The following is a 12,907-nucleotide window of genomic DNA, read 5'->3' on the forward strand; positions in this document are numbered from 1 at the left end:
TCTGTATGTGGGTTTACTGTGCCGTTTTTGGTGGTATCTGTTTTTATTTGTGTGTATGTGCTTTTCTTTGCAGACTTGTCTGGAGGTGTGTGTGTGTGTGTGTACGCTGCTGTGTTTGGAGTATAATAAAGCCTTCATATGTGTTCTCCTTCCTAGATGACCTGCTCTGCTGCGTGTATCTGTGTCTGAACCAACTCGGTCCTGCCTATCTAGGGATGGAGCTTGGTGTTGGTGAGACGGTGCTGATGAAAGCTGTTGCTCAAGCCACTGGTAATAAGCGCACACACACACGAACATGTGGAAGCACTCTGCTGCACCCAAACACTTGCTTGTGCATTCCCAGCCTAACTGCTGATGCCACCCTTCTCTGAAGCTCATCAGCCAGCGAGGCTGCTGCTATTTACCGTTTCACTCTTGTTTCCAGGGCGACAATTGGACAAAGTCAAAGCAGAGGCACAGGAGAAAGGAGATTTGGGCCTAGTGGCCGAGAGCTCCCGTAGCAACCAGCGCATGATGTTTCAGCCGGCCAGTCTGACAGCAGGGGGCGTGTTCAGGAAATTGAAGGAAATTGCCAGCATGAGTGGGAACTCGGTGAGCCACAGAATAACATTTTCATTAGAGGAGAGCAGTCTTGGGAAAATATTGTTTTCGCTCTATTTGCCTCTCAGTATTGAGGTCATGGACGGGAAAAAGGAAAGGAAATGTTAATGTGACGTATCGAACAAGAAATTAATAGTTTATTTGTCTGCTTCAGAGGGGCAAGGTTAATTTTCCACCATTTGAATAAGTTGTTACCTGCCTTGATTCTCTTGTACAATTAGTTGCTTTTCCCTTCATGGTTGCTGCTGGGTCATTTTTTATTTTTATTTTTTTCCTCTGTATTGAACATGGAGTTTGTACTCGCTGGTGACCTCAGTCTTTTTGCATTCTGTCTCTTCTCGCTCTTCTTCTGTGAATCTCAATTTCCTCCCGCCTGCCTCAGGCCATGAATAAGAAAATCGACATCATCAAAGGCCTCTTTGTGGCATGCCGCTTTTCAGAGGCCCGCTACATAGTCAGGTAAAATAAGACTCTCTCTCACACACATGCACACACAGCCTTGGCTGCACGTGTGACCACAGGCATACATGGGCGTCTGCACATTTATAGACGCAGAAATGCATAATAACTCCATAACCCTCTGTATATACGTTGGAAGTGTTTAGCCATGTATATAAAAGATGAATGTAGCCTTGGAGTCTGAAAAATACTGCAGAAGCAGAAATCTTTTAGACCTGCATTCTTTCTAATGGTTGCAAAAAGGAGCTTTTAGCAATATTGCCCTAATTCTCTCTCAATCACTAGATCCTGTCTACAGTAAAGCAGAGTGTGACTGTATGATTATGGCAAAAAAACATCACAATCAACGTCCATTAGTGTTATTATTAAGTGAAATCTTGGATTATTTAACTTGATTATTCATAAAGAAGAATTTTCCTTTAACATTACATCCTTTAGTGTTATAACTGAATATAATGCACATAGGAAAAATAAATGGGGGCTTGGGAACTTCCATCTTGCAATGTCTTTATGTGCAGACAGTAAAAAGAGGAGTAGGGGTGGGAGGACTTGATAGCACAGTTAGGGCAAAGGTGAGTAGGCTATCAAGTGACCTCTTAGTGGTGTGCTGCCAAAAGCCAACCGGGTGAGAAACCTGCCACTGGGTCACCTACAGAAAGATTCTTCTAGGTGGAGTTTGTTGACCAACGCGTTTCTTGATCCAGGTGAATAGACAAAATTGTAACTGCCTTTTTTTTTTTTTTGATAATTTGAAATAATTAAGTTTGCATTACGCCTGGCTTTCTCAGTCAGGTTCACTGCTAACTCCTGAGGTCTGGTTAAAATAGAAAAAGGGGAAAAAACTCAAGTCAAGGCTGCATCCTTTATATTTTATTATTATGTTTTATTTTCAATCTCTGCTTGCAGGTGTTGTTCAAGGTAGCTAGGTACAAATAACTGACTTGACTTGGTGCAAATAGATGTGTCTTCTGACTGCTGTTGAACTTTTGGTTCTGATGGACAGGTCTCTGGCTGGAAAGCTGAGGATTGGTCTTGCTGAGCAAAGTGTGCTCTCTGCACTGAGCCAAGCTGTCTGCTTGACCCCACCTGGACAAGGTAATTTTAAAGGAAAAGTTCTTTTTTTTGTTTTGTTTTTTTTTAAACAGCCAGGTTTCCATAAGTATATGAAAGAAGAAGAAAGAAAGCTTTTTTTCTGTTTCAATCATTCCTCCTGTGAGCACTCACCATGAAAAGATCCTTTCCTAGTGAACTTTTGGTTTAAGTGGCTGCCAAATCTTGTACAGACTTTTCAAAATCAGAACTTCTTTTACTCCGTCTCTGCATCTCACCTGAATCCAGCTGTTTTACAGTCAGTGTGGTGGTGGCTTGAAATCGCTTGCATACTCTGACATTTTACAATTCAGTGCCTTCCCTCCCTCTGTCCTTCCCTTACTTCCTTCTATTGACACTTAATAAAAATTTAAAGACATCCATGTTTCACTTTCGTTCTGGGTTATGCTAATATTTGGCATTAAATTTTAATTTTATTTAATTTTACTAATTTGTCATATGAGTTTTTCAAATCCTATTTTTTCTTGCTCTGTTGCACATATATTCAGAGGTTTCTTGCCCTATGATGTGTACAGAGCTTTGGTTAACTGGTTGGTTTAATTTATAAACGAATTTGTTACATAGCCGAGTACCTTCTGATGTAAATCATCACTCTTTGCGTTACACCAAACTCAAGAAAAGGAGAGAAGGGAGGTTAACAGTGAAAGGACTAAATATTGAAATGATTTCTACTTGATTTGCGAAACCAAACGAGTTTACTGTGCCACACTGTTGGGGCTAATAGAATCCCGATTGCCAGTCCTTGTCAGATTGTTCAGTATCAAGCTGCAGGCTTTTCAGTTTGTGCAGCAAATGATTCGGGAGTTGTTGCATTGCTACTAAACTAGGGGGGGGGAAAGAATAAGATATGAAGTATGTCATCCCTCTGTGCCTTACTTGCATTTTGAAAGCTTTAGGCATAGTTCATAATAAACTTCTCTGCACTGAAAAAACAAAACAAAACACAGATTGGGAGGTGGAGGAGGAGATTATGGATGGATCAAAACACAATCAAATTGGTAGATGTGTCTTACACTGTGATCAAGTACATGTTTCCACCAACGATAAGCTGTTGTTGAGCCATTTCTCCCGTCCCTTTCAAGAACCAGCCAACATTTCGGCAGATTTGGGAACCAGTCGTTAAATAGCATTATGCAGCAGAACTTGAGTGATTTTAGTGGGAAGAAGATCACGGCAGGCGGATTCTGGGGGTTGAATCTGCAAATCATTTGATATTTTTGTTGTGGTAGCTTCTTAAAGCCACTGATGTACACAATTCCAACTTTTAGCCCGGTAGTTTTGGGAATTTGCAAAAGGGCTTAGTTCTGATTGTTTGAGTCTCATGCGAACTTCAGATCAATGTATATTTCAAATTCATATATTTTCTCACACGGTGAACTTTGCATACTTGAAATGGTTAAAATAATTAGATTTCTGGTGGTATGATCCAATTATTCTTTGTAAAAGTTGAATCTGAATCCTAACTTGGAGGTGACAACGATGGAGGAGGAGGTGGAGTGTTAGAGCAAGTAATCATGTGCTTTATTTTTAGGCTAGTCATTAAATCAGCGTTAAAATATTCTTCACATGAATTAGAGCAGTCATAGATCAGCTTCAGCTTGAAAGAGCAGTGTACATCATCCATGGATTTGAAATATTTAACACGTTTTCTGACCTGATCTGTTGCTAAATTCATCTCTTTACGAAGAAAGTTTTGACAGCCTCACTTTACCACCTACTTTCAGCGCTCTTACTAACACTAGACTTATTAAAATGAGTTGCTTAGTCACGACTGGAGGCGTGCTTTAATAAGAGTCAATTAGACCAGAGGCTCATAGGGGAAATTTGCATTGATCTGTGGCCTGGTCTGGAAATGTTTTTCTTAACATTTTTATTTATTTATTTAGCCATTATTTAATCAGGCAGGTCAACTCAGAGCAAATTATTTGTTTGGGCTGAAGAGGCTCATGGTGATGAATAATTTAACTTAATAAATTATTATTCAGTCATAGTTTAAATGTATCATAATTATTAATGTTATACTGGGAAACAATATAATTAATTTGGACTTCACAGTGGGAATTAAATCCAGTCTTCACTGTTCATTGTTGAGCTAAATAAATAAATAAATGAATAAAAGTGAAGTGCAGCAATACTCAAGTAATTGCTGCAAGTCTTGTATATTTCCTGGCCTTTGAAGTGCTTCTGAACTCTCATCCAACAAATGTTAGGTCATACAAATGTTCAAACACTTGCAAAGATCTGTTTGAAATGCATTTTCCCCCCCCCCTCTTTCCTTATAGGTTTTCCTCCCACTGTGATCGACGCAGGGAAGGGAATGAGTGCTGAGAGCAGGCGGGCGTGGATTGAAGAGAAGAGCCTCATTCTCAAACAGACTTACTGGTAACTGAAGCCTCAACAAACACCCTTGTTTCAATTTGCACTCTCTCCTCGGCACCACCACAATGCCTCATCGCCCCCTTTAAGTCCCGTCCCTCATTCTCCCTCACATTCCTTTTTTGAACATATTGATTTTTTTCTTCTCTTTTTTTGGGAGGTGAGGTGGGGGATTCTTTCCAATCACCCTGTCTCATGTCTAACTCGCTGCCCTGCTCTCTCCCATACAGCGAGATGCCCAATTACGATGTTCTGATCCCCGTTTTGCTAAAAGAGGGCATAGACCAGCTGCCCAATCACTGCAAGCTCACTCCAGGTAAGCAACCAGTCAAGAGGCAGAAAGGTTGTAAGATCCAAAGCAGTGATTGGTGTGTGTTTATTGATCAATTCAGTGGAGGTGAGTCAGTTATTTTAGTTAAGTCATTTATCACAGAAAGATAGAAGATACCCTAAACTAAGGATTAGGTCCCAATTATACTCTTGTCAGGCTATTTGTGATAAGGAGACTTGGCACCAACGTAGGAAATTAATACAAGCCACCATCTGAACGATACTAAATTGGGAAACTAAATTGGCCGTTGTTGGTCAGTTAGAGCAATCTAGCCGCTATTTTGGCAGGTAAATAATTGTTCTTCAGGGGCCTGTTTTGTTCTGAAATGTGAGATAGTTAAAGGAGCTGGTGAGTGTTTGCATAACACCAGCCAATTTGGACAAAATGTTGCAGTACTTTCATATTGGGCTTCTTGCTCTGTAAGCTGCAATTAAAGGAATTTGTTTGGTATATTTTCATTATATCATGCTATGTCTGCTGCTTTTGAAGCTTAACTTAGCAGCACAGCCCAAGGGAATGTGAGTCAGAACGTTAATATTGAGGCCAAATGGGAGTACAAACAAACTAATTTCGACTGTGGTTTTGTCACAGAAACAGTTGTGGGTGTGATGCTGATGTGTCATGTGGGAATGTGTTGTTGAAGCCAGTTTCACATTTTCTTGGTTTATTTTATTTAAATGTTTTGTTGCAAAAGGATACGAGATTCTTGGAACCAGAAGCTCTGTTAGCACTAGCCCTCCTAGTGTTAGTCTTTCTCTACACAAGAACCAGAAAGAATAGTCTTCGTCTGGTTGTTTTTAAGCTGTTTTTTAGCCGTTTACTTACTCCAGTTCTCCCACTATTCACCCTTTTTCTTCCAGGTGTACCACTGAGACCCATGTTGGCTCACCCAACTAAGGGTGTTGGCGAAGTGATGAAGAAGTTTGACGAGGCAGCGTTCACCTGCGAGTACAAATACGACGGGGAGCGTGCACAGGTCTGTGTTTGTGCAAAGTGACAGAGTGCAACTGTTTGTTTTTCTTGTATTTGGCACCAGACATATGCCTGCTGAATTTTGCATGCATATAGCTTTTGGCTGTGTTCTTTTGAGTATGAAGTATTGCTGTTCTGTGACTCTCACTGCCTGTTCACTTGACAGTGTGTATACGTGTGCCTGTGCCTATTCTTTTAAGATAAATAGTAGTGCTGCTTATACCTTGGGCCTGTGGGTAGAGTGAGCTACTTCTGCCACTGTGGGCTAGAGGGGAGGAGGTGGTGGAAGGGGGGAGATGAAGAGACATGAGGCAAGAAGGTAGAGACAGAGAAGACAAGAGAGATCAGAGAAAAAGGGAGTCCAAACCACAACAGGAGAGAAAAGAGGGTATGTGGAAATTTCGAGGGAGACGTACAGAAACGCAGCAAGAGAGAGATTGTAATGTAAACCCCTCCAGCTGTATTGTTAATTTTGGACAGTCATGCCAATAAAGTGCCTTTGAACTGAGTTGAATTGAGAAGAAGAAAGATGAAGAGCAAGAGGGAGAAACAGAAACAGAGGAACTGGATGCGAAGAGGGAGCGAGCCGGCGAGCAAGCCGTATGACGTCCTCTTCTCTCTGGCCTCACTGCAGTGGACTTTACCTTAAACGGCCAGCAGGGGGACTCACGATTCACTACTCAACCTTCTGTGTGTGTGTGAGTGTGTTTGTGTGTATGCAAATGATTGTGTGGTCAGATATCGCAGCCAACAGAAAGTCAGCTTTGCTCTGTATGACAGCTGAAGAAAAAAAAAAACTGTAAATGAGCAAAATAATTAGATGTCCCTGTCTGAAGGTTAAAAAATAGACAAAATCTGCAGATATCCTAGGTAGTTAATTTGAAAATTGGGGGTTAAACACATGGTAATGGTTAGAAAAGAAATGAGCTGAATAGAAGAGACGTCACGAGGGCAAAAACGTGGACAGTTGTTGTGCTAATGTTCATATCTCTGAGTATTAATGAGCAACAGTTTCAATTAGTTTGTGAAATATCAGTTTGAGTTTGAATCCCTAAATTTATCTAAAGCTCATAATGTCAGTGTGTGTGTGTGTGTGTGTGAGTGTGTGAGTGTGTGAGTGAGTGAGTGAGTGACAGACAGACAGACAATGGCTTATTTGTCGTCATTGCACTCGACACAGTATGGGAAACTTCAAGATATAAGGAGCATCAGTCTTTGTCTCTCACCTGCGTTAAGATCTTGTCTGTCACTCGACTAACTCAGTTAGCTGATTGGCAAATGCAGTGAAAATAAGTTTATTACCAGAACAGATTTTCCAGCTGAAATGGTAAACCCACTGTGGTTCATTTCCCTTGGTACTAGTACCAGTCGGAAAAACAGGCAGTGTTTTGCTCCCTAGGATGTTAGAGGCATTCAGCTGTCGCCCAGCAGTACAACACAAAGGCTTTTTATTTATCTTTATTTGGCGTGTTTAACAACACAGCAGCAGTATACTCATGGATACAGCCTGGTCTGTACTCTGTGTATGGCTTATTTAGTCACAAATACAAAGCGGTACTAGTACAGATGAAATGTTCTACAGTTTTACTCCATGTTTATGCACGCTACTGCCACCTCAAGGCCAACTTTACCCAGCGTTCCAGCTAAAAGGTCTGACTGGGAAGTCAGAATTTATGACTTTGTACTTCAAATGGAATGTAGCATTAGTTTCTTAAAGGGGAACTATTAGGCTTTTCCTTATTTTCTGAAATATGCATACTGTTACACTGGTAGATTTTCATGTTAAACATGGACATATTTTCAAATAATGAGCTCAGTGTATGCACAAGTAATCCCTGTGAGCCTAAAGCCAGGCTTCAGATTCTTCTAAATGCTCTATCTCAAACAGTTTAGTCTACTTTTGACTCTGTTTGATGTTAGTGGATCTCCCTACATCTCATATCAGGCACACAGCTATAGCTGAGAGTACAGGAGCCCCAGAAGAAAGCTGGCTTAAAGGGAGACGAGCTAAAACGGCTTGTTTCATACGCTGGATTAACTGAGCGGCTGCACCTAAACAAAGGATAAAATAAATGAAGAATATTTTGAACTGAATCAGTAAAATATAAATATAAAGCTACAACTTAATATATTTCCTCTGCATCATCTTTTTTTCTTTGTTTTACGTGACACTTGAATCAAACTAGACTGTCTTGCATTAGCAGAGGAGCAGCTGCTAACATTTTCCACATAAGATGTGTTTATGCACATTATGCGGTGAACTGCAGATAACCCGTGTATTGGAAGAATTAAGAGCCTAATAGACAATTACTGTAGTTTTGTATATGAAGCACAGCACAATAGTAAAAGTAAAACACAAGCCATTATGTTGCATATGTAGACAGCTGGATTGATTAAGCTAAGGTGTTTATCCTGTTGCATGAGATGGACTGCTGAAACACATTATGTGTCAGCGTAGCTGTCTTGTGATTTTCTGCCATTTACTTGCTCATTTGGTCATTTCGGTGACCTGACAGTTAATCCATTAATCTAGAAAATAATTGGGAGACTAATTGTTGAAGCCTCAGTTTAATGATCACCCCTACACTAGGTAGGAAAAACCTTCTCCTCTGAGTGACCATAAATGTTGTCAGCTGTATGTTCCTTCAGAATACATATTTACATAAAGATAGTCATTAGTCTGGAAGACTGAGCCGATTACCGGAATAGATTGACAGAAAACTGGTGCTAATTGGTCAGGAATCCATCCTGTGTGCATGTATGTATTGATAATGCTTGCATGATTTCATAATCTTACTGTGTGGGCAGTTGCTCTCTTCATTCCCAGGACTTATTTCTTCATTCTGTCCCCAAAGCTCCCACTTAATTGGGCAAAAGGAGCATTTGAATTTTAAGTAATATCAACTAAAGCTTGGTGAGCTGGTCTTACTAAATGAATTGAAGGTAATTTTAAATGATTTGGAATCGGTAAAATCTGACTGTGAATGCTATCGTGTCTATCTTTGTGTATTTAGTGAGCTGCCTGTCCCAGTCAGAACACTTTCGCACAAGAGATTTTAAATGTATCTTCTGCATAAAGAAGGATAAATGTAGCAGGCACCTCATGTGTAGACTGAATGTTTTCCTTTAAATATCCTGTTAAACAACATAAGTTATGCTTTTATATTTGCCCGAATACGTTTGTCCTATCTGACACTTCAACTATTATACTGTTATCTTGGCATAATAAGAGCCGGTAATGAATTCCACCTACACATGCATCTCCTGTGGTTAGTTGTTAATAACAATAGCTGTTGTTCTTCCTCCTTGAGGTCCATGAATTCTTTACAAGTCGATCCATCTGTATCTGAATGCAACATCAAGTCTCTTTTTGTTGTTGTTGTTGTAATTTTACATGTTTTAACCAACACATAAATCATGCTGTTTTGTGTTTATCTATTTTATTGCGACTTTTTTTGTTTTCCTCTACAGATTCACATTTTGGAGGGTGGCGAGGTTCGAATATTCAGCCGCAACCAGGAAGACAACACCAGCAAATACCCAGATATCATCTCCCGCATTCCCAAGGTAAAACACTTCGACACCGCAGCTCAGCCCTTTGGGAGAGAGGAGAGTGTGATTGTCAAATGAGGCCTTTTACAGCGTAGCGGATAACAGCTGAACACATTTATCCTGCTCACTGCCTCGTCACTTTGGTTCTTCTTCTCGCCTATCTCTCATCTGTCTCGTTTCCATGTGCATACTTCTCCTTTCTGCCTTAGATTTGTCACAGTTGGAAACCCCTGTTCAGTTTATTTGTTCTTTCCTGTCCTTACTCTCCCTGCACTCATCGAGAGCTGCTGCTGGCCATTAGATTTCTTTTTTTGTTTTAAGTCTACTGAGTTGTCCACTCAGGATGGGAATTTTAACCAGCTTGTCATCTCTCTAATAGATGTCAAAAACACACATTGTTGCAGTTTTACCTTTAAATTTCAGCCGTGGGAAGGCTTGCCAAATTAGTGAGGATCTGCTTGAGTGGGGAGTGAGAAAAAGAGCACCACTACCTGAAACTTTGGCACTTGGCCTGAGGTTATCTGAGCGTGCTCACTGCTTCAGTGCCTGCCGAGTGTGTTTTTCTGCTGTAGTAAGGAACTGCAGTCAAGTACCAAATGAATCTACATCAGTTTGCACTCTGCTCTCATTTATTTTGTTTTCAAGCCTTTTGTTGGATGCACAGCTATTATTGAAACGTCATTGACATTAAAATAAATTCCCATCTGGTCTGTGCTAATTAGAGCAGATTATCGAATCAGATGAATTCTCAGAATAGATGTGTAATATTTCTAATGGGTTCCTGTGCAAGAATTTATTAAGATGTTATTAATTACTAGAGCTTGTTAGTGGAAACAGGTGGTGTTTCTCACAACAAATTCAGGAAAAAAAATGGCAACACAACACCGGTAGCAAAAAAAGCAAAAGAATCACATCATGTCATAATTTTGGTAAATTTCAGTTTAAGTATTTTAGTTTGCAGGTCAGACTTGACCTTTTGTAGAGTTCACACTTTGTTTCCTCATGTTGCAAGGTATTTTGTGGTGTCAAGGTTGTCATTAATTAGATCCTAGACGTATTTTGTTGACTTCAAGGGGAGAATGCGAAGATGCAGACCTGAAGGTTGCAGTTGCAGGTCAAACATGCAACTAATTTTCCAGTGTATGACTCATGATGGTTCACAGAGGTCATGTTCCCTCCGGACGTCAGTACAGTCAGCCGTTAATTGTTCCAACCTGTGAACATATCATCAGGGAATAAGCACCCCCCCAAATCTAATCAGTGTCTTGTGTTAAACTGATTGGCTCTTTATGTGCGGCTGTGTTTTGTTTTTAAATGCCTCTCTGAGTTCATCACCGACTAAATCTGTGCTGCTTGAGTTTAGTTTCACTTCTACATTTTATCTATAAGAAGATATTTATAACATTTATCAATGATAATATCTTATTCTTTATTATTTTGCTGATAGAATCCAAATTTGTTTTCTCTAGAGGAGAAAAAACTGGACCTAAAGAGGTGTTTAACCCTTCAGCCACAGAAGGCTGAATTTCATCATCACTCCACCTCGTGGGTGGTGTGGACACCCAAGTTTGTTATCATGATTACTCAAGAATGAGGTGACGTTGGATTTTAAAATTGATACAATAGTTCCATCTACCCAAATCGCAGCGACCTCGACCTCAATTTCATGGTCAGAGGGCAACTTTTCAGAAAAACTTTTAGGCTTTTCACATTTCTATCATAGATGCATTTACTAGGAGCCTGAGGGTCAACACCAGCAGCCATTAGTATTTTTGAAGTTGATACGGTGGGGTAATAAAATTGTTGCTCAGCTTCAATTAAGCTCATTTGAGTAACTGAGTTTGACCATCTCCATTACGTTCATGCTGTTTATGCTTCTTAAAACATTTTCAGTGGTTTGTCTGACTAATAGTATGACTTGCTTTGTTGTCCACAATATTGAAGAAGTTTGTGCTTCTGGAGTCAAATTCCTTAGTAGTTTGTTCCATAGGTCTAACAAGCAGACATGTTTGTCTGCATTGCATTTCTGCACTTCATGGTAAAAGCTCGCTAACATATCTGGCTGGTGTCCCCATCTGGTCCCAGGATACAGCTTCTGACTCCAGAAATGTAGCATGTACGATGCTAAAGTTAAGGTTTTGAGAATGTTGAGCCAAAACCAATGGCTGATGTCACAGTGCCTTTACCCTCCACAGTCTTTGGTCTGAACACAGTGTAGGAAAACAGCTGGTGTGCATAACCTCCACTTCCACAAGTTGGACAACATTGCTCAGCTTTGTGCAGCCTTCAGACAACCATGTAAAATTCTGGTTTAAATGAAATAGCAAGTTTGGAGGCATATGAGCTTGATGAACTGGACAGATTGGAACCAGTTTCCTAGTTCTCGATTCTCATCTCTACAATACTTCTTTCCCATCGACTGTTGGCTGCGTCTGCCAAATCAGTTTTCCTGTTGACTCCTGGGGGAGCATAGGTCTGCAACAACACCACGCCAACGGACTCTGTTCTGGGCTGCTCTCTTTAGCTGGGTCCACGTCATTCCGACGGCCTTCACTTTGCTCTCGACAGATCTTCTCCACGTCTGTTTGGGTCTCCCCACTGGCTGCGTCTGCCAACAGTTGATAAATTGTCGATGTGCTTATACTTACTGACAGGTAGTTCTAACTTGGGACACAGGAAACTTGTGGGGTGTAAAGGGTTAAACAATAACAATATTTGTATTATATGTTTCACTTAAGACCACTTAATTTACACTAACTTGCTTTACATAACTTCTTGATATCCTCTTTCACATTCAATGCTTTCCAACGACGGGGAACTCTCACGTCTTTGTGGGTTTAAGTCACAACTGATTAACTTCATCCCTATTCAAATGGTTGAAAGCTGGCTGAGAAGCATTTGCATGATGTTCCTATCTTTCTCCTCTTTCATTCCCTTATATCTCCTTACTGTCAGTTTTCTAGGAGACCCTTTTCACTTCAGACAGTTTGACTCATCAAGCAGGAAACGCTTAGGTGGAACTAACATTAACGGCTGCTCTGGTCCATTAAGTAGTCGAGGAAGCCTTTCCAGTCGGTGTACAGTAACAAACCCCGGACCCAGCTCATCTAAGTGGCATAAAACCACCGTTAATGTTATCGATTATATATTATATTATTATGTGGTTTTCCTGTTTTGACATGTTATATTGTCAGCTATGAAAAAGATCTATAAAAAGTCTAAAAAATCCAAAAAGAAAAGCTAGCAGACTGCTGTGAAAGAGCTTTAGGGATTAATTCTGTTATTTAAAATAAGATTTTTTTCAAAATAAGATTAAAGTTATTTGACCTTGTTTAGTTTTAAGATTTTAGATTTTAAGATTTTGTTCACATAAACTCTGCCACATGGGAGGAAAGTAAAATCTCTTTCCTCATCCTGCTGGACAGTAGCTTTTTGCCAACATGACTCAAATGATAGCTCATATCTCACCTCAGTCAATCTAACCTCTGTATCCCATCTTCTCTCATA

General features: G+C 40.2%; 1 protein-coding gene across 1 annotated transcript in view; it reads left to right on the forward strand.

Annotated features, from left to right (window-relative positions):
* lig1 (ligase I, DNA, ATP-dependent) overlaps positions 1-12,907 on the forward strand; it is a 63,361-nt gene that overhangs the window by 21,156 nt on the left and 29,298 nt on the right. Inside the window, exons 11-18 of the mRNA XM_026148925.1 lie at positions 157-270; positions 425-591; positions 983-1,059; positions 2,063-2,154; positions 4,452-4,551; positions 4,776-4,861; positions 5,737-5,852; positions 9,320-9,415. Of these exons, the coding sequence (XP_026004710.1) occupies positions 157-270; positions 425-591; positions 983-1,059; positions 2,063-2,154; positions 4,452-4,551; positions 4,776-4,861; positions 5,737-5,852; positions 9,320-9,415 (848 nt within the window). The remainder of the gene's footprint in view (positions 1-156; positions 271-424; positions 592-982; positions 1,060-2,062; positions 2,155-4,451; positions 4,552-4,775; positions 4,862-5,736; positions 5,853-9,319; positions 9,416-12,907) is intronic.

The sequence above is a fragment of the Astatotilapia calliptera genome, chromosome 18, assembly GCF_900246225.1.
Source record: "Astatotilapia calliptera chromosome 18, fAstCal1.2, whole genome shotgun sequence".
Taxonomy (NCBI): domain Eukaryota; kingdom Metazoa; phylum Chordata; class Actinopteri; order Cichliformes; family Cichlidae; genus Astatotilapia; species Astatotilapia calliptera.